The 26,221-nt window shown below is 37.5% G+C and overlaps 1 protein-coding gene across 2 annotated transcripts; it reads left to right on the forward strand.

Annotated features, from left to right (window-relative positions):
- The first annotated feature begins 894 nt into the window (after positions 1–894).
- LOC123865129 lies at positions 895–24,990 on the forward strand. 2 transcript variants are annotated; one of them, XM_045905976.1, is made up of 6 exons: positions 895–1,117; positions 13,438–14,682; positions 15,065–15,271; positions 16,512–16,674; positions 19,188–19,340; positions 23,075–24,990. In XM_045905976.1, the coding sequence occupies exons 2-6, from the start codon at positions 13,452–13,454 to the stop codon at positions 23,157–23,159; spliced, it is 1,839 nt and encodes a 612-aa protein (XP_045761932.1). In that variant the 5' UTR covers positions 895–1,117; positions 13,438–13,451; the 3' UTR covers positions 23,160–24,990. The 2 variants fall into 2 exon arrangements, with proteins under 2 accessions (XP_045761932.1, XP_045761933.1); XM_045905977.1 differs by lacking the exon at positions 895–1,117 and adding an exon at positions 10,462–10,536 and having other exon boundaries at positions 13,658–14,682.
- The last annotated feature ends 1,231 nt before the right edge of the window (positions 24,991–26,221 follow it).

A 26,221-nucleotide genomic window follows, 5' to 3' on the forward strand; every position in this document is an offset into this window, starting at 1 on the left:
CCCTGCGTTCATAGACAAAGTAGGTATGAACGCTTACGAAATGTTCCGCGCCGACACGCTTCAGCTTCCGCTAACTGTTGCACCATACAATTAACACGTACCTACACTTCCAATACATAGAACCAATCATTTGCATTTATAGATGCCTTCCTATGTTGTGAAAATCCATTGGAAAGGTTATAATTATTCATTGTAATGAAGGACTATTAGACCTAACAACAGAATTAGCCGCAGTTTCTACGCTTTTAAATTTTATGCTATGCAATTTATGCATTTTCAGTGGAACCCTAAATCGCTTAGAGGTACGGCTTTGCCAGTAATTGTTTAGCTGAACCACCCTACCAGAGTCCAGACCAGACTAAACATAATGTAGAAATTGTAGATTGAAATTGGCCTCAAAAAGCGGTGATAGCCTAGTCTAGCGGTGGTAGATAGGTTAACTTTAACTTGTGACTTTTCAGGGTTATGTGCTTCGTTTTAAGGAATTAAATATCACATGCTTTGGCGGTGAAGGAAAAAATCGCGAGGAAATCTGCTTGTATAAGTGTCCTTCATAATGTTCCCGAAGGTATGAAGTCTGTCAAATCTGCACTTGGCCAGCTTGGAGGATTATGGCCTAAACCCTTCTCACTCTGAGAGGAGACCCATGCTTAGTAGTAGAAACCGCAATGGGTTGATCATATTGATGATCCGGCCGGGAGTCAAATGCGACACCCTCAACCGCTACACTAGCAAGCACACACTACGCCAGAGAGGTCGCATACCTATCTTGTTTTGCATTGATCCGGTTTCAGACCCTTCACCATAACCCTACCCATTAAAAATGCAAGCCATCTTAATAGTGGTACTCCGTGCCTGCATCCCCGCCAGGCGCCAAGCTCGACCTTCCACGAGCCAAGTTTACACAATTCACTTCACTTGGCGCCAACACCCCAGAAGCTGTGTGCGGCTGTACAAGTTTTTTTTTAATTAAAAACGCGCGAAGGTATTTTAAAGGTTTCACATGTTACTAAAAAGGTTTATGTTAAATAACTTACGTAACTTTTAAATCCAAAGTGGTTTAAGTGATTTATTGGTGTGAAAGTGCAGTGATAAGAGTGGAGGGTTTTTGTTTTAGGTATGTTAACATGTTTTTTTTAAATTTTATGTAAATCAATTCCATTGTACTTAATCTCTAAACTGAACTAAATTGATGGGTCTAAATCTAGTGCTATCTTTTTCTGTAGGGAGAATTGTGAAAGGGATGGCATTACATTAACAAAAGAATTAGTCAAAAAAAATCTCTAATGCTCCTTGTGGAAAAAGATAGCACTATAGAGTAAGTATATAGACTGGTGGAAGTCCACTGCTGGACATAGAGGGCCTCTTCAAGGGGTTTTCACAGTCCAGCATGTTAAACCGCTTATATCTAGCGGCTGCGGCTCTTTGCGGCACGTTTTACAACCCTTGACCTTGACGACGGCTCAGCGGTGAGAGCTGCGGTCTTATAAGTGGGAAATCCCATGTTCGATTCCTAGCAGCGATATTTGGGAATTTATAACTTGTCTGGTCTGGTCTGGCTTGGGGCTACGGCTGAGGCTTGTTACCACTCTACCCACAAAGGCTGCCAAGCGACTTAACGTTCCGGTACGATACCCTATAGAAACTGATAAGGGATACGGGTTTAGTAAAATTACCATAGCTTTTCCGAGTTAGCGCGTTTCCATCTTAGACTTCATCTTCACTTACCACGAGGTGAGATTGCAGTCGAGGGCTAACTTCTAAGAGAATGAAATAAAATAAAACTTTTTCTATAGAATTTACATTAGAGATTCGTGATCGTTGATGTCTTTTATATGATACACGAGATTTTTTAAAATTAATTTTGATCAATTTCGACATTTAAATCGATCCAGCTTGTATTGAGGAAATTCTGACTGGATCCACACCTGTTCAGTAGAGTTTTAGTTTAGGTAAATATTTTTGGTGAAGTTTGTTCTAGACCCCTAACACGAAATATTCGAAAATATGGGAACGGGAGACGTTAAAGTATGTACCTTGGAATTTTAGTCCTCATAAATATACAATGTAAAATGTAGATTAAAATACGAATAGCTTAATTTTATCGAATTAGACTGCCTTTTCCCAATCTATACTAATAAATAAAATTGGAGTGTCTGTCTGTAATTTCGAAATAACTACCTCATATTAAGCTCATATGGTTATTTGAACGATACCATAACTGAATCACACGTTTTTAAAATTTTTGTCTGTCTGTCTGTCTGTCTGTCTGTCTGTCTGTCTGTCTGTCTGTCTGTTTGAAAAGGCTAATCTTTGGAACGGCTGAACCGATTTTGACGGGACTTTCACAGGCAAGTAGAGGATTGACCAGGGCGTAAAATAGGCTACTTTTTTAACCGACTTTCAAAAAGGGAGTTGTGTTTTTCTACCTATGTACACCGAAATCTCCGAGATTTCTGAACCGATTTGCGTCATTTCTTTTTTAATCGATAGAGGAACTTTGCGACATTGTTTCATAAAAAATTTGGAGCCCAACTCCTCAATCCTGATGCTGCAGGGGATCTGACCAATCCACGCGGGCGAAGCTGCGAGCATCAGCTAGTATTATTATATATTTGTCCCGTTTTAACTGTTTAAGCCAAAGTGCGTTCTATTGATCTCAACCTTAATCTAAGAATAGCATAGTATGATAGAGTCAACTGCAGGAATTTCAAAGATTTCCATTTCTAACCCCCAACCCAAAAAGAGGGGTGTTTTAAGTTTGACGTTTGTATCTGTGTATCTGTTTGTGGCATCGTAGCTCCTAAACTAATGAACCGATTTTAATTTAGTTTTTTTTTTTGTTTAAAAGGTGGCTTGATCGAGAGTGTTCTTAGCTATAATCCAAGAAAATCGTTTTTCGTTTGAAAGTTATCAGCTCTTTTCTAGTTATTGTTGTAACCTTCACTTACAACCCCTGTTGTGGGGGGTGTTATAAATTTTTAATTTACACTTTTGAAATACAAATGGCGTAATCTTGCATCACTTTACAGCCAGCATTTTGCAATATCTAGATAAACTTAGAACAAATTTGACTACGATAAGCATCGGTCATTATATTTAATAGCTACGATTTGTTTACTTGTAACAGAAAAAACTTATTACAATAAAGATGAAGCTCTTTTTTCGTAGTTATTCAAGGTTCCAAGATATCTATACTTAATTTGTAAAGGCGAATGACTTGTTAATTATTTAATTAACCTTGATTTTATATCGATGGCTTGTGGTACTGTAAAAAATCGAATCGGTCTAAGGAAAGAATTCATGAAAACGTCGAGAGTATCAAGTTCAAGATGCAAGCTGTCTTTTTGTATTGAGAGCTAGCCCTTGACTGCAATCTCTCCTGGTGGTAAGTGATGATGCAGTCTATGATGAAAGCGGGCTAACCTAGAAGGGGTATGGTAGCTTTCATTAAACCCATACTCCTTTGGTTTCCACACGGCATCGTACCGGAACGCTAAATCGCTTGGCGGCATGGCTTTGCCAGCAGGGTGGTAACTAGCCACGGAAGAAGCCTCCCACCAGACCAGTAGAAATTATAAAATTCTTAACCCCTACCGGGAATTGAATCCAAGACCTCCTACTTACAAGACCACAGCTTACCACTGTGCCAGGCGGTCGTCGAGGAAGTTATCGCTGTACCCAATTTCGCCAAAATCGGTTTCACGGATGGACCGTAAAAAGAGACATTCAGACAGACATTTAGTTATCTCTCATTTATTTATTTTTCCCATTTTATCCTATTTTTAAACAACAAATAATAAAATAACAAAAACAACAGAAAAAATAACAGAAACACAGAAAAATAACAGAAACAACAGAAAAAATAACAGAAACACAGAAAAAATAACAGAAACAACAGAAAAAATAACAGAAACACAGAAAAAATAACAGAAACAACAAAAAATAAAATAACATCAACAACAAAATCAATAAATAACAGAAACAAAAGAGAAATAAAATAACATAAACAATAAAAAACTAAAGTAACGGAAAAAAAACATTGATTAAAAATATGATAAAATGGATCCCACTGGCAACAGGGTGGGTTGGACCCAAGCCACCAGTGGTCAGGGCTCCAGAGTTAGGAACCTCCTCACAATGCGTGCCGTCTCAAGAACCACTGCCTTCTGTATCTTACCCTTGATCCAACAGTTAAGCGACAGTTTCTTAAGATGTTGGTCGAAACTGTTCGCAATAAGACCGTGGACTGATACAACTATAGTTATATTATTAGTATGGATAATAATGCTTAGTTACTATCTCTCGCGGTAAACAAGCGATGATAGTATAGAAAATGCTCTTTCACGATCGCGGTTTACATCTTCTCGAGATCACTTCTTGTTCATTGTTTCAGAGTTTTCTAACCGTGAGACGATTAACTTTAACGGATAAAAAGTAAAAGTGTATCAAGCGGAAGGTCGCTTGTTGCACCAGCGTTGGCGTTACATACGGGATGATGTTGCGGACGTAACCGCAGCGTTAAATACTAGCGTTGAAGTGCTTCAAATTATAATAATTTGTGATCAGATCATGTCTCGAATTAAACTTATTACTAACTAGCAAGCCTCCCCGGCTTCGCACGGGTAGCTTATAACAATTTTCGTACGGATCTCTAATTTTTTTTGAAAATAAAATATAGCCTATATCACTCAGGAGTAATGTAGCTTTATGACAGAATTTTAAAATCGGTTCGGTAGTTCCAGAGATTAATTCCTACAAACAAAGTTACATTTATAGTCATTTGTATTCAATCAGCCTGTTTGGTCCATTGCTGGGCATTCACCCATTCCATTACAAGTTAGCACTTAACTACAATCTCACCTGGTGATAAGTGTTGATTCAGTCTAAGATGGAAGCAGGCTAACTTGGAAAGGTTTGGACCCGATCAGAAATAATTTAGATACTTATTATAAATTCCCAAATTTTCCATGCCGGGAATCGAATCTGGGACCTCCCACAAGATCATATTTCATATTAAGATTAATTTTCTGATATTATTTTCTGATATAAAAGATGGCTGTATGTTTTGGAGACGTAAAGTGTGCCGTGAGATGTCGTAACAACTATAATATTGTAATTGATTGTTATTTCTCGCTCCTATTGAGAGATTTGACTGTTTGGTTCAAATTACGAAATAAACTAAACAGTTCTAATAGAAATCACGTTTTATTGTAAAACATTGTAAGAATTCTATTCGAATGGGAGTGTAATTTTTCACTGTGTAAACAAGGCGTATTACAAACTAAAAAGTTAAAAAAATCGAAATGAAAATGGTATAGTAATAATATCAATCGTATAGTAGGTAATTGTATTTTTATCAATTCACTTAGTAGCACAAAACCATGCGGGAAGCCCTGAATTTGATTCCAGACTCATAAAACATAAGTTGTATTACTTACCACAAAAAATAAAACAAGATTAACTGATGCTTAATTTGATAGTTTTTGTATAGAAAATCTGTCAAGTTGGAAATTTATATGCATCCAACACGTCCTGTTCAAATTTTTTGTGGCTAGGCCATTGACTTGTATTAATTCCTGCGAACAATTTTTAAGTGATAGCCTAGTGGCTAAGGCTTCGATCCCTGGCAAGTAACTCTAACTTTTTAGCAATTATGTGCGTCTTAAGCAAATAATTGCTTAAGATGCACATAACGCAGAGAGCCTCGATAGCTCAACGGTTGAGGAGCGGACTGAATTCCGAAAGGTTACATCTTGTTGCACTATTGTGGAACCCACTCCTGGCACAAGCTTTACGCTTAGTTGGAGGAGAAAGGAGAGTATTGGTCATGATTAGCATGGCTAATATTCTTTTTTTTTTTAAATAGCAATCGCTTGCTTTAGCTGTGAAGGAAAACACGTGAGGACACCTGCATGTCTGAGAGTTTCCATAATGTTCTCAATACCTTTGTGAAGTCGGCCGTCTCATTTAACTCGAAGCAACGAAGTCATGGTTAAAGATCGGACTCTGGTCATTTCATGACAAAAAACCCATCGCCGGCTCACTACTGAGCACACTCCTCTCAGTCAAAGTCCTAGCCTATCACGAAGTACCTATTATTTTAGTGCATACAACTAAAAACATTTTCAACTCTACCTCAGTTATCTCGAAGTCATGATAAAAGTTCGGACTCAAATAATTTCATAACACAATAATGAGTAGCGATAAAATGTCAAGGCAACGTTACCTATGAACGAGCCTTTATTTTACGAACAGTTATGAAATCTCTCGAGCTTATGCATTGAGCTCAATGCCCATCGGTGGGTCAATATGTCCAAACTTGACCTTAGTCATTAGTGGGCTTATGTCAATATTTGTAATTTTAATGTAAAAAAAGTTTATGGTTCCGTAGAGCAGTTACGTACTCATCCGATCCGAATTCGTGAAAATAAGGATATTTAAAAATCCTGACTGAATTCGAATATTGCTTACGTACTAATCCTATCTCTGATCCAAATGCAAACTATTCAGTGCAAATCTTTTACATATCTACCACATATCTATAAATGAAATAAAATATCACAGGGCTGTCTCACATTTTCTACGTCCTCGTTATGTCAGATTTTCTAATATTTTTTGTTAGTAAACAACAAAACCTGTCGATCGACCTTCGGTGGCGGTCACTGAATGGTTTCTATGCTGACATTAATCTATTTTTGGAATTATTTAAATTAGGCAGGTAATTACCAGAAAAAGTATGACAGAATATATAAAATCGCTGTACTGTGTACTTACCAGAAGTAGGTAACAACTTGGTTTGTTATTACATTACAATAAGAACTTTTTGTTTTTTGAATAGTAATAATAATTATTCAAATTAATTAGTAAAAATAAATACCGACTTATTAATAAATGCGAAAGTGTGTCTGTCTGTCGGTCTGCTAGCTTTTCACAGGATATCAGTTTAACCGACTTTGTAAAGAGTTCCATCCCGGGGAAAGACATGGGCTACTTTTTATCCCGGAAAATCAAAGAGTTGCCACGAAATTCTTAAAGGCCCATCAGTTTAACCGATTTATAACAAAGGCTGCTTGCATACTGAAAAACATAGGCAACATTTCATCCCGGAAAATCAAAGGGTTCCCACGGGATTTTAAAAAAACCTAAATCGACGCGGATGAAGTCGCGGGCATCATCTAGTAATTAATAAAAAGCAAAGCTTAGTAAAAGTACACATTATTTCTGTCTGTTAAACTTCTAGCCATCAGCGTCGCCTCGTTCGCGTCATAATGGTGATAGGTGATAAACAGACAAACTAAGTTATTTGTTCATCATTTTCGTACTCTGGTGTGAAGGACCTTTGAAGCAATATTTGTTTGTTCAATTTCAAACAGTCTTCGTCTATATTGATTCTACATTAGGTACTTATTATTATTTGACAGACTAGCTTTGAGGCTGTATTATTTTATAGATTTTTTTAACTGCATGTAGACTTATGCTTGGCTGCAATCACATCCAAATAGGAGATGATGCAGCCTAAGGTAGAGCGCACCTGCCTTGAAGTTCCTTTGAAGTTGCCTTGAAGTTGCCTATTCACTCTTCTTTTGATTTTTGTGTAAGCGCGGCCTTAAAGCTAGGAAGCTGGAATGACATTCCATATTCTAGTAGTGCATTTTAGAAACAAGGAAGCAAAACGAAGCAGAAGAAAGAACGTTTGTCTATGGTGGTATTTTGAAGATTGGAAGTATTTGTACTGTAGACTCGGGCATAACACTTTTTAACCATTATTTATTCATTTATTTTTAAATTCTACTTTAATGCTATTTTAATAATCAAAATCAAACTAAAATTTAAATTTAATATACATAATTATTACTGTCTGAAATATTTTTATTTTTGTTTTTGAACTTTATCATGTTATTTCATCACAGAAAATTATGCGTAGTAGATATATCTTCTAAGACAGAACCTTAGCGTTAGCCAATCGTAGTTATAAAAGCCCTAGGTTATAGTATTCATGCAAGCCTGCAAGACGCGGAGCGTGATGTAACCGGTAACCGGTAACCGTCATGTCAACGTTACGTAACCGGAACGTTTAAATGGTTATGCTATGGTTAATTTCGATTTGTGACACCTGTTTAGTGATTATTGTAGCAATATATAAAATCAAGAGTTCACTTTTTTTTAAGAATATTAGCCATGTTTACCTACCTTTCGCCTCCAACTAAGCGTAAAGCTTGTGCCAGGAGTATGTACGACAATAGTGCAATGGATGGGGTTTGAACTTTGAATCATGACCATCCCATTGCCTCCCGGCCCACTATTGAGCACGTATCCTCCTCAAGTCAAGGGTGCAACTTTGGCCATAGTTCACGTCACGCCTGGCCAAGTGCGGATTCGCAGAGTTCACACATCTTTGAGAACATTGTGGCGAACTCTCCAGCATGCAAGTTTCCTCACAATGTTTTCCTTCACGGTTAATATTTGCTTATACTTAACTCAAATCTTAAAAATCCCCGACACAAAAACCTCTATAAGAAAACTAGAAAAGAGCTTTCAAACGGCTGAACCGATTTTCTTCGATTATAACTAAGAACACTCTCGACCGAGCCACCTTTCAAACAAAAAACAAACTAAATTAAAATCGGTTCATTCGTTTAGGAGCTACGATGCCACAGACAGATACACAGATACACACGTCAAACTTATAACACCCCTCTTTTTTGGTCGGGGGTTAAAAATAGAATAGATTTTTATTCAAATAAGCTTTTTACAAGTGCTTTTGAATCGTCAAAATAATCTACCACTGGTTCAGAATGCCGTAACAACTCATACGTCTACTTAACTCCGAAAAGCGAGAGGTGTGTGCACGATATTGAACCCGCAACCTCCCGAACAGGAGGACAACGTTTTAACCACAAAGCCACCACTACAATTTGTTTGTTGAATAAAATTACATTTAAAACAATATTATTTTATGACTCGTTTAATGTTGTTTGCCCACCTAGTAAGGGGTCTTCCGATACATGGGTATGTATGTTTGTTACTCCTTCACGCAAAAACTACTGGGCGGATTGGGCTGAAATTTAGAATGGAGATAGATTATACCCTGGATTAGCACATAGGCTAATTTTTATCCCGGAAAATCAAAGAGTTCCCACGGGAATTTTAAAAAACCTACATCCACGCGAACGAAGTCGCGGGCATCAGCTAGTTCAAAATATTTTTATTCAATTAGACTTTTACAAGTTCTTTTGAATCGTCAAAAGCATCTACCACTGGTTCGGAATGCTTTTCCTACCGACAAGAACCAGCAAGAAACTCAGCAATGATAATGATGGTGATGAATTTTATGACGAGACGGAAAATTAAACAAGGTTTCTGGGCAAAATGATAATTTACATCCGAAAATGCAGCAAAACAATGTAAATATAATTCAATTGTTAGAACGCGTTCCTTGAATACTTGGTGAAGCATTCTTGCGTAAGATCTAGTAAACTGGAGCGTGGGAAATCACTTTATTATACGAATAATTTACGGTAGGTATATGAAAATCAAACGTGATAGAAGATGTGTGTTCTATGGAGAATTTTAATTGTGAGGATGAGGTTATGTTCAGGTTTTTTTAAGAATATTATTAGCCATGCTAATTATGACTAATGTTCCCCTTTCCCCTCCAATAAAGCGTAAAGCTTGTGCCAGCAGTGGGTATGACAATAGTGCAACGGGTGGTGTTTGAACCGCCGCGCCGACCGCCGCTCCTCAACCGTTGATAGCTTTTAACAGAAGTTTGCCTAGCACGCTCGCTAGTGCCTCCATACAAACGTAACTTGGTTCTCACTTCATATTTTAATATTCACCCCGGTAGGGAAAGACAATTCAAGCGTATAAAGTTGAGAGGAACAGTAACTGATATGGTTTACGAAATGTTGTGGTTCTTAGGATCCGGAAAATGGATACTTATTGAAACCGAATACATAGAATATCGATGTATCATGTAGGTAACATAATATTATCGCTATAATATTATTATGCCGATAAATATATCTATTAGTTGCGAAATTTTTATTCAATACTTTATTCACGCCGTTTTTCTATATCTCATGCTTCGAGCAGTTCAAAAGAATTTAAAGTATGAATATAGCAAAACGGTTGTATGTAGTTGGTTTCTCGGAAACGGCTGTAACAATTTTGATGAAATTTTGTATTAAGATAATGCTATACGTTCCAAGTTAGTATAGAGATAGTATAACTCTGAGTTCCCACAGGAACATCTCGAAAGTAGCCGCGCGAAGTTCAGTCGTTCCCAGTTGGTACTAATACAGTATTGGACTGTAATAATAAAATGATGTGATGTTTTGCATAGCGTAAGCTTTAGGTAGCATATAGGTAGTTTAGCATATAGGTAGGGTCTAGAATTCATTGTTAAATAGAATAGTTTTTATAAATTTCTTTATTTTTAACATAATTAACTCCGTGTTCTGAGGTCGTGCTGTACGGAAGGCGATCAATGACGTTACAAGGCGATAAACGACAAATCATTTTTCAATTTTTAATTTTTTAACCTAAAAACCGGCTAAGTGCGAGTCAGACTCGCGCACCAAGGGTTCCGTACTCAGGTATTTTTCCGCCATTTTGCACGATAAATCAAAAACTATTAGGCATTAAAAAAATATATAGAAATCTGTTTTAGAATGTACAAGTAAAGCCCTTTCATACGACCCCACTTGGTATAGTTATCTTACTTTGAATTTTAAGACACATTTTTTTTTTTTAAATGATGTGGTAACCACAAATCCGAGGTTTTCGGATTTTTCCTTTACTTGTGCTATAAGGCCTACCTACCTACCAAATTTCATGATTTATACTTTTTCTTGACTGACACGACAGATGGACAGATGGACAGAAAGACAACAAAGTGATCCTATAGGGGTTCCGTTTTCCCTTTTGAGGTAAAAACTCTAAAAAAAGAGAAATTTCGGCGGGAAAATATTTTTAGCATCATTTTAGTTATGTAAACGATAGGCTGAGATAGTTTTCACAAAATGGTCCAATACTATAACTATGAGAAGTAAGTTGGAAGTACTTGTACTCAAGTAACTTTGTGCAACAAAACAACATTAGATGACTGTAATTAATGTGCTAGGCTGCAAAGGCGGCCTTATCGCTAAAGCTTATTAAACTAAGGGCATATTTTCATTTCATTCCTGGTAGCATTCTCCAAAATCATTAATTCTCAAAATAACTCATTTATTTCTCTTTATTTGGCACATGAATGCCCAGATACGACCTTAATTCAGTTTTATTAGCTGGTTATAATATGTACCTATAGACGATGGCTGAGTGGTCTAACTAATGGCTGCAGTGCTCCGTTCACTTCGCATTCCATTATTTCGTGGCCAACTAGTTTTTACACAAATGATTAGGTTTACTTTTAACTGTAGGTACAAACATTTATCGGTATTTACCTAACCTATTGTAGGCTGGGTGCACATTAGCATTCTTAGTTTCTAACATCTTTCGTTACCTGTTAGAAACGAAAATGTTCAACGCATTTCCAGTTTTATCCTGTGATTAGCATTTCAACAAGGCCTGGAATTATTGTAAGACTAGCCGAAGCCCGCGACTTCGCCCGCGTGGATTTAGGTTTTTAGAAATCCCGTGGGCACTCTTTGATTTTCTGGGATAAAAGAAGCATCTAAGTGCTAATCAGCATTCCAAATTTCAGCCAAATCCGTCTATTAGTTTTTGCGTGAAGGAGTAATAAACATACACACACACATACACATAAACTTTCGACTTTATAATATTAGTGTGTAGTGTGATGTAGCTTTGGATTTGCCTAGAGAGAATTCTAATGTGATTTCGATGTATTCGCGCAAGTAACTCGATAGGTATAATAAGTAGCGTCTCAGAATTAATTATAACAACAGTGTAATCAATACCAAATGTAGTATTGTACAAATTGCAAAAACGCTGAAGTCAACTACAATTATATTTGTGGCGACCCTCCTGTTGCATTTTGTCATTTAATACTTATCGTAGATGTAAAGCTTTTTGAACCTGCTCAAACCGAGTCCTTTATGCGTGAAGTGCCAGCCAATGCAGGTCGCGAAAGCGTTTCTCCGATGCTTCAGCTTTTAGTATACTCAAAATATGCTTTCGGATGTATGAGCCTTCCCTGAGCGAAAAATAGCGGGCAAACGAGCAGGCGGGTCACCTGATGGCAAGTGATTACCGCCACCTATGAAAATTTGCTGCACCAGAGGTACCGCCGATGCGTTGCCAGCCTTTCAGGAATTTGTTGGTCCGCCCCTTGAATAACCCCATGTTGTAATCTACTGGTACCTACATGGTAGTGTAACCTATATGCACCTAGCCTTAAATAATCGCCTAGTTACGACAGAATATGTTTTACCATATTGATCTATGCGACCACCTGCTCTTTTAAGTTAGACTAGTATTTAAAAGTAAACACTTACGTAAATAAAATAATCTTGTTGGAGAAACTGAAGTTTTGAGAACTTGCAACTGTTTATAAAAGCTAATTATAAAAAAGCTGTTTATAAAAGTTAATTATACAAAAACGCTAAATTAAACTAGGGTCAACATTAAAAACGCGATGTTTATTAACTGGCAATATTTCGAAATATGCCCTGCGAAGTAATAAGAAAATAATAATTAATCTAAACAAGTCAACACAAACTTAGTGGGTTTTGCCAAAACGGCTTTTTTTTTAAATTTTATTTAGGTTGTTATTGTAATTTAAGGAAATAACTAATAATGGTTAAAATACTTAAAACTTTTTATTAATAAATATCATTACATCAGAAGCCTTATTCCAGCAATACTTTGAAATCAATTAATGTTTCTTTGACTGTCTTTAATTTTGTCACTTTTTGTTATTTCGTATCGAATTATTGTGATAGACTTGCAAATTGCAATCAAATACGTACAATCATTATGAAACCTACTAAAGCACTGATAAACTCTGACAGGCTTGCTTAGAAGAATTTATTTCATTACGAAATAAATTATGATACCTATTTTTGGGAAATCAAAGAAAAACCCGACTTGACCGATTTCTTTTATGTTTGTAATTGTCAGGACAAGGTTTGTGTGAAAGTTTTTTTTTGGAAAATCAATATAATGAAAAAACACCCGTGCGAAGCTGACGTGGTTCACTAGTATTTCGATAAATAAATGATTTGGTCAGATGTCTATTTGTTCGTGCTTGGAAGTAGGTAATTAAAATGATTGCAGTCAAAGGTCGCAAGAAATAACGAAGCCAAATAGGACTCCAAAAACGCATTACCATTGATAATTACACGTTTGCAGATGTAATCGACGGAGCAGAATAAATATGACGAAACAGTACAGTCCGCTAAGCATTTAGTTCAATGACAATACCTACTTTTGTTTTTTTCTCCATTCAATTAACTTTTATTGTTTCAGATGGACCGATTAAGATGTACCGGCGGGTGCGGCGGAAAATGAAGATAGAAATCAGTGCCATATTAGTTTTAAGTTTCGCAACATTAGTATTTTCAAAGGCGTTTGATATTAAACGAATTAACGATAATATTAGTGATGATATTGAAAATGACATTATAGATTTTGATAATGAGTATTCTGTTAAATATGACAAGAAATACGAAGTCCTACCGTGGGACTCAAACGACTTCAAAAAAGACTCTTATAGGTACAGTGTGATTAAAGATAAAGTGCAGGAGGGACACAAAAATGGGGACATCAATACTAAAAATCGTAACACAAAAGAAGAGGAGGAAATCAAAGCAAACACAAATAAAGAGGCTAATGGTACAACTAGTGTACTGCCAATTATTGAAGTAATCGAAAAGACAACAGAACTTAGTGTTATCCCCCTAGAATTAATAAGTACAACAGAAAGTATTCCAGTTAGTGCAGTTGAAAGAACAACAGAGTTCGATTTAACAGTTATCCCTTTAAGTTCAAGTGAGAAGGTCCCGGTTACAAGAGAAGTGTATCAAACAGTGAATTTGTCAGTATCAACAGAATCCTCTGAGGATTATAATTTAAGTACAGGTTTTTATGAAATGACAACGAGGGCAAATGTTTATTTTTTAAACGAAACTTCAACAGAAAGTTTAGTGAATGAAATTTCTACAGAAAATTCAATTAATGAAACGTCAACAGAGATTGTATTAAATGAAACTGTAACACTTACTAGCACAACGGCAAATGTAAGTGAAACATTACAATTAGTTACAACTAACTTATATGATACTAGTAATTTTACTGAAATAGTTACTATACTTCCTGATTCTGCCACTGAATTTTTTCCTTCTACAACTTCAACAAACGAAATCGTAAATACAAATTCTAGCAGTTCAAATGAAACAATAAATCGAGAGGACAATGACAGTACAGAAGTGAACGCTGAAGTTCCAATTTTTACAGAATTAGATACAGAAGATATTTCAGAGGTTCCAGAAGATTATTATGATTCTAAAGATGTGGTTCCTACTTCTGCACCTAAAACGGATGCCATATCTGTTATATTTGGTCTAGCGGGCAGTATGGTAGAGAGTGTAGTGGAAAGTGTTGCGGAGCGGGTGATGCCTAAAGGCTTGATAGATTTGTTTAAAAGGATGCAAAAACAAAATGAGGCTTTAGAAGCAGAGAAGCTGAGAAGTCGGGAGGAGAATGGAGGTTTAGGTAAACTGTTTATGATAATAAATAATTATTAGCAATAATATAAACTTAATTCCTAATAGTGCAGTATAGTAGGACCATTACTTCTATTAATTAATGTGTGGTGGTGATGCTTAATTTATATCAAGGCCAAAATTTTGGTGGAACACAACATCCTGGAAGGGCTGTTGCTTTTTCAAACATAAAAAAAACATCTTTCAGTTTCTTAATTTCGAGACCATAATATTATATCATTGACCCCCTAGCTGTAGCAACTTGCAGTTATTATTTTGCATTTATAATTCATTTTGAACGAATCAACAGTGTGATCCAGAAGGATATAAGAGCATGTTAGGATTGTTTCTGCTAAAAAGGACATGGTTTTAACTTTATTATTTTCACGCAGGCCAGTTCACCCGAGGCGTGATCAAGTCAATATCCTCAGGTATTAGCAAGCCCCTCAGTCAGCTCATGGCCGGAGTCAGAGACATTGGTTCCTTGGATAGCGACCGCGGGTTCGTCAGTAGCTTGGCCTCTGGTGTGACGAGCGTGGCCAATGCTGCCAACTCCATGGTCGACCTTTTCAAGGATAGGGTGCAGGCTATTTATCCTGGTAAGTAACCCACGTATCTTAAAATGAGCAAGCGTAGCGTCGCTGAAGTAGAGGTATTGTGAAGACTGAATATTAATCCTTATAAACAAGAGGGGTTTAACAAAATCTTTTTGCTAGAATTAGAAATGCCAATTTATGTCATCTGCGTAAAGTACAGATATTCTTTTGGGGCAGAGAACATATTTGCTTTTATAATATGACTTATTTAAAAATAAACTTATAAAGAATATCATAATATGACTTATAAAGAATTTTAAAGTTTGCATTACACTTTAGAGATTGTAGAAAAATTCACTTATTGAGTCGAGCCTATTATAGCATTGATAAATTCCTAGTGGTTAAGATGCGTTAGTGAGCTTAGGATAATTACTGAGCCTCCAGTTGCCCACAAGATGGTGTTATGTATTATTAGTTATTACATATTATTGTGACTTATTGTGATTTGAAAAGAGTTATTTCTTGAGAGCTGAGTTTCTCGCTGGCTCCTTTCTGCAGAATCAGTTTGCAGTTTGACGAACCGGTAGTAGAGTCACAGACGTAGGCGTAGTATAAGAGACACTAGTTGTCCATGAAATAAATACATTTTAATTTTGAAGTAGACGTTCCGACACCTTGAAAATAATAACAAATGAAACCTTGAAAAACATAAACAAAGATTGTGGTTTATTGCAATGTGTTTTAATATTATTGAAGGTCAACTTAACTGGTGCGTATAAAAATGGTATAAAAACTCTCACGCACACTTCACTGAGCAAAATTAAACACGTTTGCGTCATTTTTAGTTAATACCAATCATTCTAGTATCTAGAATGGTCTGTTATTATCGTGGGCGAATATAATTTAGTGTCAGCAATCCTAAGCGAATTGGTCTTTCTAAAGTGTTATGAAACATATCGATTTGAGTAACAATACAAAAAGAGACTAGTGAAGCAAAGAAAGCGAACACCTCGTTACTTGTGGAACAAAGGTTTTTTTAAAATATAATAATAAAATAGCGAACAAACGAGCAGACTGTTCACTTGATGTTAAGTGATTTCCGCCGCCCATGAACATTTGCAGCACCAGCTACCTAATATAACCTAAATGCCTTCAACGCAAATGTGAATAGACATCCTATAGGCAAGCGTATTCTAACCTAGACCTTACCATGGTTTTTAGTAGACCCCCCCCCCATTTTGTCAACCCCAAGGGTATCTTAAGTAAAAAAGTTAAATTCATCTCGGCATTGTTTATATTGCAGGTACAATCTGGTGCGGAGACGGCCACTCCGCTCAGGCGCGCTCCAGCGACCTGGGGCTGTTCTTCTTCACCGACACCTGCTGCCGGCAGCACGACGCCTGCAAGCTCTACATCCCGGCTGGCGAGACCAAGTTCGGTCTCACCAACACCGGCTTGTTTACCAGGTAACATCACTGAACCGGGTTTACGCTTAAGAGAACTGCTCGTGCTCCAACCTAATCAGTGTTCTCCATCCATACTAATATTATAAATGCGAAAGTGTGTCTGTCTGTCTGTCTGTCTGTCTGTCTGTCTGCTACGTTTTCACGGCCCAACCGCTGAACCGATTTGAATGAAATTTGGTACAGACATGGGATACATCCCGGAGAAGGACATAGGCTACTTTTTATCCCGGAAAATCAAAGAGTTCCCACGGGATTTTAAAAACCGAAATCCACGCGAGCGAAGCCGTGGGCATCCTCTAGTTAAACATAATTGACGTCAAGCGACATCATTCATCTTATAATTATTATTAAAAAAGTTCTGTCAAGTACGGAAAACAAAAAATAAAAAAAAGAGAATGTAGTGACGTTTTTAGTTCAGGAAATATCATTCACAAGCGTTCCATATATTTAAAAGGCGTTATGCTTTTGTTTCGTCGCACCTGCGCTTGCGCAATCGAGTTACGTGAGAGGCTTCTATCTTTTTATCGTATCTTTCTTTCTCTGTGTCGCATTTCAGACAATTGGCGTTCGTGATAATAGTTTTTATAGGGATTAAACCGTCGAGTTTTTGTTTTTCTTAAGGTAAATTGTATCTGTGAAAACTTGTTACTAGCTTTAATTTTCTTCTGTTCTTATCCATTTACTTTTTCCTGTAAGCTGTAACCGTCAAAGCGTTGCCAGCTGTTCAAGAATTTGTTGATCTGCCTCGTGAATAATCCCATGTTGAAATCTAGTAGGAGCTCCCGTATTCAACTCGATTGAGCCTAGGTACTTACGATTTCATTTTTAAATTATTATTAATAACAGATATTAGTAATAACCGGGACCAAAGGCTTTAGGGCTTAACTTGCTCTCCGATATAATATGGAGAGAGACTGATTAATAGATTCCGATGACCAACTACTCGGAACTTTGTAAAAGTTAAATGAGATAAACTATAAATCATCAAAAAAAGAATTCGCGTGTGAAATAAAAAAAGCAGATTAAAATCATAACTGATGCACTCATGTATCTAAATAGTAACTTACTAAGTATAAACAGGTTGTGGAAATCGGTTGCCAAAATCATGGTAATGTAGAACATACGCTCGCTATGGCAACTCGTACGCAAGACAATGTCGTAAACTTCGCGATATCTCGTTAAAATATAAATTGTTGCAATAATATTGTGTGATATTATGTTAATATCTGTAACATTATGTTTCAAGGCTAAAAATTATATAAAGTATGTACTTAATAAAACGAATTCCTAATGTATTACACAGTATTTTTGGATTTAGAGTTTGTAATGGTGGATGTAAAGTATTCCCGCACGTAAGTTCGAAGAACCGTAATTATTCCGTATTCGGTACACGTCAGTTACAACTTAATTTTATTTGTGTACGATACATTAATTTGACCAGTGTGTGACCATTATACTGTTTATACCTGATGGTAAGTGGTGGCCAAAGATGGGAAGCGTTTGTCTAGAAGATGCAAAGCCACTCTTGTTTTTATTAACTCGGATTTGTCAGAACATAGTGATTCCGGAAGAGTAGGGAAATCTAAGAACAAAAGTTGAGTGCAGCCACTTAACACATGTCGATTGAACGAAACTGGAAAAGTAATGCATTATAATATTTTGCTTTCATCTTGTAAAAAGACATAATATTATAGTAAAATTTGAGGTCAAAAGGGTTGTCCTTGCAAGGTTTTAACGATCTGTGTTAAGGACAACCAGCCATTCCAAAGAAGCCAGCACTACCAAAGAACTTAAAAAATTGACTTTTCATAACATACCCGTTAATGTAGCTTTTGCAATACAAAACCTATCTAGATCGCTATTTAACAAACTTAATATAACCGGCTTTTTATTACAGGAAAAATAAAAAACCTCATTATTTAAATAATACGTACTTACTATGTTATTATGTCATGTGTAAATTCGTGTAAGTGTGTCGACATTAATTTCGTGGGTTCTTTTTCGGAAGCTTAATTGCCATTTTTGGCTTCATTGTACAGTTAATTAAGTAATTATATAATGTCTTTTGTTGTGGTATCCGTTTAATTAGTAGATTATTTTGAAGTCAAGAAATAATACGATATTTTTACTCGTATTTAGCAAATGTCCGTCCTCAGCAGGAAGTATGTGAAACATTATTTTATACACATTTCCTAAACAGCAATCGGAAATGTGTTAAATTAGGGATAAAACGAATTCTCCAGGTGCAAATATTCGTATACAAGTACGATTATGTTTGTCTGTCTGTTATCTAGAAATACCTAAGGGCCTTTGGCTCAGAATTAAATATAAGCATCCCGATGGGCCCGACACCACGCAATCTTTTCTGTCCTACCCCTACAGTGTCTGTCTCCTGCATCATCACTTACCACCAGGTGAGATTGCAGTCAAAGGCTAACTAATAAAAACGTCTGTAAAATACAAAGCCAGATGCTCGCGTCGGAGGAATAATAATTTTTTAAATTGTGTTCCAGATCACATTGCAGCTGTGACGACAAATTCCGTGAGTGCCTGAGGAAGACCAACTCCCTGGTGTCTGCACAGATAGGCCTCACCTATTTCAACGTGCTGGGTCCCCAGTGCTTCCGTCGCGCCCACCCTATTGTCAAATGTCTGCGACGAACCAGGTTAGTTCGTATCAGCAGTTCCGTCTGTGCTTGAGGAATCAGGAAGGCTGACTCACAGGTCTCCATTGACAGAACACAAAGATACAGTGTGCCTAGTGGGAGATTTTTAACCTATTCGATCGCGTAAAAGTTAACTGCGTTTTGTATGGAATTGAAACAGCGCCATCTAGTGACAAGAAGAAAGTCTCTCCCCGAGGCTATGCCTACAGAGGAACGGCAGCCCTGGTGCGGAGGGACATTGTGCACGATGAGCTGGAACATGCACCGTACAGATCCCTGCGTACGCAAGGAGTGCGTGTTCAAGCCGGGGAGGAGGAGCTTAAACTATATGCCGCCTACAAACCTCCGAACACAACTTTCTACAGCACCGATATCCAGACACTTTTCGAGTCGCAAGGCCCCACACTAGTCGTGGGTGACTTAAACGCTAAGCACCAAGCCTGGGGCTCGCGTGTCAATACCACGACCGGAAGGCAGCTACTCGAAGACAGTGAGCGCCACCATTATGGTATTTTGGGACCAGGATCACCGACCAATATACCATCCAACCATCACCACCAGCCCGACGTCTTGGACATCGTGTTGCACCACCAGATTGACCATCCCATCAGTGTCTAAACCTTATATGATCTCGACATTGAACACTTGCCTATACTTATCACGCTGAACCTTCGGCGCGACTTTACTATACCGCGACCTCCCAGAACCACAACAGACTGGGAGAAGTACGCCTGCGCGTTGTCGGAGTTTGAGCTGGCAGGACCAATATCGACGCCAGTGGATGTTGACCGGGCCGCTCGCACAATCATGGTAGCCATACAAAACGCCAAAGATGCGGCAACGACTACTAAACCACACGCTGGCCGAAGGGATCTACTGCCGAGCTCGCTCCGAGACAAGCTTGAGAAAAAACGTGCCCTACGCAAGCTTTGGGCGCGTACTCGCTGTCCGAGGGTCAAGCGTGACCTCAACCGTCTTACAGAGGAGTTGGCACATGCACTCAGCGCCCGCGAAGATGACGCCTGGGAGGATATTATCGACGCGGCGTCAGAGTCAGATACCACCCTGTACCATCTCTGTAAGACTCTTACTGGAACTACCACACCCGTCTATCCTCTGCTAGACCGTGAAGGTAGACGAAGGTACTCCGCCATTGACAGAGCAGAGATCATGGCGGAGCATATGGAGGGTCAATTTACCCCTAACCCATCGGCGATCGATGACACCACGTCCAGACATCACACAGCGATCTACCAAAAAGTGGAAGATTTCCTGTCGGCCCAGATACCTCCGCTCCGGGGAGAAGATTATATCTCCCCAGCTGAACTGAGAAAGGCCGTCCTCAGACTACCGAAAAAGAAGGCACCAGGCCCTGACAGGATCCCGATCGCCGCGTTACAACAGCTGCCTCGAAGAGCTCTCGTAGCACTGACGAGAATCTTTAACGGGGTACTCCGTACCTCACACTTTCCTGAGACCTGGAAGCTGGGAAAGATTATCACTATCCCCAAACCAGGGAAGGACCGCCGCCTGCCAGGAAGCTACCGTCCGATCACTCTTCTGCCGCACATTGCCAAGCTGTTTGAGCGTCTATTGCTGCGAAGGCTCACTCCCCATTTACAACCGAGGGATGAGCAGTTTGGCTTTCGCAGCAATCATTCCACGACGCTCCAGCTGGCAAGAGGACTACACCACATCGCCAGTGAGAAGAACAGAGGGTACTGCACCGTCGGGGTCTTTCTCGATATAGAAAAGGCCTTCGACCGCGTGTGGCACGCCGGACTCCTGGCGAAACTTCTCTCTACTAACTTGCCACCCGCGATCGTGCGGCTGGTAGCATCATACCTGGAGGGCAGGTCTTTCTATGTATCAGTGGAAGGCGTGGACTCCCAGCCTCGCCCAATACGCGCCGGAGTACCCCAAGGCAGCTGTCTGTCACCATGTCTGTACGCGGTGTATACAGACGATATCCCTACCCTCGCCGGACATCTGCGCGAGGGGGAGGAAGACGTACTGTTGTCACTCTACGCTGACGACAGTGCGTATCTTGCGTCGTCCTATCACCAAATCGTGGCCACTAATCGATCGCATGCAACGCCTGTTGAACCTGCTTCCTGAATGGTTGGACAAATGGAGAATGGCTGTCAACGTGGGGAAAACAGCAGCCATTCTGTTCGGAGTTCGGAAGCCGCTACGTCAGCTCCAACTTCGAGGCCAGGGCATAGAGTGGCAGACTTCGGTGTGCTACTTGGGGTGCCGCATCGACTGTAACCTAAACATGGTTCCCACGGTGGACCACGCCGTGAACCACGCAAAGGCGGCCACGTCGATGCTGTACCAAGTCCTCACCTCAAGACTATCACCGAAGACCAAACTTCGAATTTACGGAGCCTATGTCCGTTCGCGCCTGACGTACGCGGCCCCTGCGTGGTACGCTCTTTGTTCGGCTTACCAGAAGCGCCGGCTACAGGTTCAACAGAACAAGTGCCTGCGCCTGATTGTAGGAGCTCCGAGGTACGTCAGAAATGACGTCATCCATCGTGATACCAAGACGCCCACCGTGGAGGAGTACGTCCACGCACTTGCGCGGCGCATGTTTGCCCGCGCGGACCATGGACCGTACATACACCTCCGTGGGATAGCACCGCTACAACACAGGCCACCCAATGGGCGTCCTCTACCTCGTGAGCTTCTGCAGTCACCCGCACCAGCGCAACTTGCTGGTGAAGATGATGACGACGAGGACGACGCAAGCATTACTGGACCTGACAATACCCCCGTGCGCGATGGCGAGTCCATCGCCCACAGTACGGGGGCCCTGGATCCAACACACATCCGAGACCTCGAGGCCCAAAGCCAAGAAGGCAGGCCTTAGCCGATAACGGCTTAAAGGACGTTACCGGGGAAGTGTCCTTCCCCGCGCCACACCCGGGCAAGGAGGCCACGCCTCGAGGCCCGTACCCCCGTCTTGACATAGGTCAGATGGAGAAGACCCCGCTGCGAAAACGCAGTTAACTTTTACGCGATCGAATAGGTTAAAAATCTCCCACTAGGCACACAGGACAGGGATTGGGAGACTTTACACCCTTTGAAAACAATAAAGAAAACTCTCAGGCGTGCAGATTTCCTGACCAATTAGTTTTCCTTCTGTTTGCCAAGTCATATTTAATTGCTGAAAACCATTGTCCAAAAAGCTATAGGTCTATAGCATGTCTGGAACCGAGCCGAGCCCCCGAAAATTCTATTATATACAGGTTGTAACCAGAAAACAAAAGCTAGCTAGAACTTAGCGTTATTATTATACTACCTAAACAATCCAATGCCAAACCTTAATAATTAAATTGCCTTATTTTGTAGTTTAAGTGATTTAGTATTTCAACCCGATATGTATAGCGTGCAAGATCTGAGTCAATGCCCCACCCACGACGCGGCATCGACTCCGAGTGGCCTACTTACGCAACGTTCGTTGACCTCTAGCGTCAGTCAGATGTTTTATTGTGAACTTAAAAAAATACAGGATATTTTAATTATTTTTGCGCGTTTTTTTGTGGTATGTTATTAGTAATCATCAGTGTTATCACCTGTCTTCGTTTTTGCTAACGTTCTGGTTTCACCCTGTATTATAACACTGCGTTTAGTATAAACGTAGCGTTGCGTATACTTAGGTACTTGATATCATTTTTTTACTGAAACAAAAGTGAAATATATACCTAGTTGTATGTTTTAATTTCCAGGATTACTGGCCTAAAATGCGAAGAGTACGAGCTGGACTACACCAAACCAAAAATGTGGCAGTGGTTTGACAGCGAGACCTACTGATTGTTGATCTGATGATGATGAATGAAATGATTTTGCTGTTAAATATACTTTATTTATTAACAAAAAATATATTCGTGTATGAAAATTATCCAGAAAATGACATGGTAAAGCTGGCTAGGATTTTTGCCAATTCTATAGATTTAAATATGCGTGTTCGAGTATATTTCAGTGGTAAATGATTTGCTTATGACAATAATTTAATACGTTCCGAGTTTAAGAATTATACAAAATTTATTCATATATGAGACGAGATATATAATTATTATATTAAACAGTATGGTACAAATATAGTTTTTATTAATCCTTAGTAAATTCAGAGTTTAGATTATTGTTATGGGATTTTATAATAAAACAAAATTTTTATTGGTTTTATATAAGAAACATCAGAATATATTTCGAAATGTCACATTTAACAGATAAACTATATATATAGTAATGCTAGTTAAAACTAAAATAACTTAAAATTAATGTAACGAAAATCCGCTCCAAACTTCGCTTGATATTTTTTTGAATATTTTTCTAAATTTTTGACAAATTCTCATGAATGTTTATCCTTTATAAACTTTCTAGATGTTCTAATGTATTCAAACATAAATTATTCCAACTTACTGAAAAAAATCCGGAAAAATATTTGGTATGTTGGCAAAGTTATTGACTTAATCATTGTTTGTGTAAAGAATTAATCATTTAAGTAATAATTACTTGATGGCGAAGTTAAAAAAATATAGTAGTTACCTAAGTACTTACTTCAACGATGGAGATTTCGATTTATGTCAAAGAAGTTGTCAAAAACTTACATTGTTTTTCAAAAGGTCCCTATCTACACGGACTTTACAAATAATAATTATTGTGATATCTATTATGTTGTGCGCAAAAATTTATCTGAAAACTGTGTATATAGATATGTTTCCATTTCTTTATTATAAATTGTTACATTACCAGATAATGATGTGCAGTCTATTAGCGGATTCAAATTTAAATAAGATGATTTTAATATATGTATTTTAATAAGTAGTTATGATTTTAAAAATATGTGAGATAAGCAAAATATATCACATAATATAATAAATTATAAATGAAATTATGTTTGTATACAATATTTCCACTAATCGTAATTTTTTCATAAAAAAATGAGACGAATGCTTAACTATGAAGTATACTAATGAGTTAATTGCCATCTAGAGTTAATGTAATCTATGAATACTTATGAAATCGAAGGAAACTGCAAAATTGTACAAATCAAAATTTATCCGTTCGAAAGCATATATATACAAAAATATTTTAACAATATTATATTACCCTTAGCACCGATAATAATAATTATATCCAGCCAAATAATTACATTATTTATACAATGTAATTATCAACTTCGGTGCTAGGTTTTGTTATATTTTTCTGAAAATTATATTTATAATGTTAATTAATGAATAACACATAAGTACTAATAAATAATTATTTAATGATGCAATATTGAAACCGAGATGACGTATGCACAAGGATACAGCAATTTTACAGGAATATTAATCATTATAATGATATAAAAATCTAAGGTAAGCTACGCCTACTATGAAAACTATTGGCCTATCAAATATAGAGACATATTGCTTAACGTGGTCCAATGGAATATAATTCAGGCATGGACTTAGGTTTTAGTTTCAGACTTAGGTCCTGATTTCTAGCCGTTAGGAGCATAGGAAGAAAGGATTGTTCAAAATGGATTTCATGACAACCATATAATGCACAGATTTTTTAACTTGGTTCAGTTACAAGTGGAAGATTTACTCACTGAACTTCCTTTTTTTGATTGTTTGCGTTTATTTGTGAAGTCATTGTAATTAGAAAACCGGCCAAGTGCGAGTTGAGCCTCGCTCTTATAGGGTTCTGTATATAATTATTATGAACTTTCTTTACTGAATTAAAAAAAACGTGATAACTAAAATATTTTATGAAGTTGAGATAGAAAATCCTTTTAAAGCCGTATGGAAATGTTTGTATTACCTAGATGATACCCTTATTGTCAATTCCCTGGTTTTTTCCTACTTCTCTCATGTATTGTATATTTACCAAAATACGACGATGAATATCATAAAATGCTATCTGTTTAATTAATTTAATATTATCAATTAAACTGTAAAATGAATTTTACATTTATTTTTTATTGTGACATTATGATTTTTATCAAATTTAAATTTTGATGTGATATCAAAGGCCACGCGATAAAAATTATGTATTAAGCATAGAAACTTCCAGCATTTCTGATTTCCTAATAAAATGCTCTTTTTTTATATTGACGATGAATATTTGGTTTTTCAGTTGTCTATTAAAACCATTTTTTTATTGTTTATGATATTCAACAATAGTATTTGTTTAAAACAGCTAAGTTTCTACTTTTCTACATTTCTTTCTAATGATATCTATCTGATGGGCTAGTTTAGTTCTAGGATGGTCCAGGATAGTCCAAGGGCGAGGTGAAATTGGTGTTTTTATTTGGACCCTGGGATTTAATAAAGCGTCATAAAACTGCCACAACTAAAATGTTATATAATATGTAGTATGCACAAGTTGCTAAACTTCTGTGCAATGACATCTAATTATTATGACTAATTTTGGAGCAGTTTCATTTATTATAATATACCAAATTAAAAATGGATACTTAATTTTATTATTATTATTATATTATTGAATTAACTTAAATGTTTCATAAAGCTCTGTAAAATACCAAAAATGATTAGAATTTTACCCACATTTAGTAGAATATAAAGTTTCTTACGAGCATTTTAATAAGAAAAGTGTATGATTAAAAACTTATTTTTATGTTATTAAATGCAAAATCGATAATTTTTACGTTCTTGTGTTAGAAATAATTTTTATTTCACAGTTAATAAGTCTGTTTAATAGTATATAATATAAAGATATGATGCTCTTTTTTATATTCACATAAATAAAACAACTCCAAATTACATATTCAAATTACTATTAAGACATCAAACATGAAATACACCTACTTCTTACAATATTATTAGTAATTCAGATATTTTATATGTAATATTATGAATATAATT

This window comes from Maniola jurtina, chromosome 5 (assembly GCF_905333055.1).
Source record: "Maniola jurtina chromosome 5, ilManJurt1.1, whole genome shotgun sequence".
NCBI lineage: Eukaryota > Metazoa > Arthropoda > Insecta > Lepidoptera > Nymphalidae > Maniola > Maniola jurtina.

Coding starts and splice junctions, on each gene's coding strand:
- LOC123865129 (XM_045905976.1), top strand. CDS start 13,452: ATGTACCGGCGGGTGCGGCGGAAAATGAAGATAGAAATCAGTGCCATA. Junction 15,272..16,511: donor GGTGCAGGCTATTTATCCTG/GTAAGTAACCCA, acceptor TTTATATTGCAG/GTACAATCTGGTGCGGAGAC. Junction 16,675..19,187: donor AACACCGGCTTGTTTACCAG/GTAACATCACTG, acceptor ATTGTGTTCCAG/ATCACATTGCAGCTGTGACG.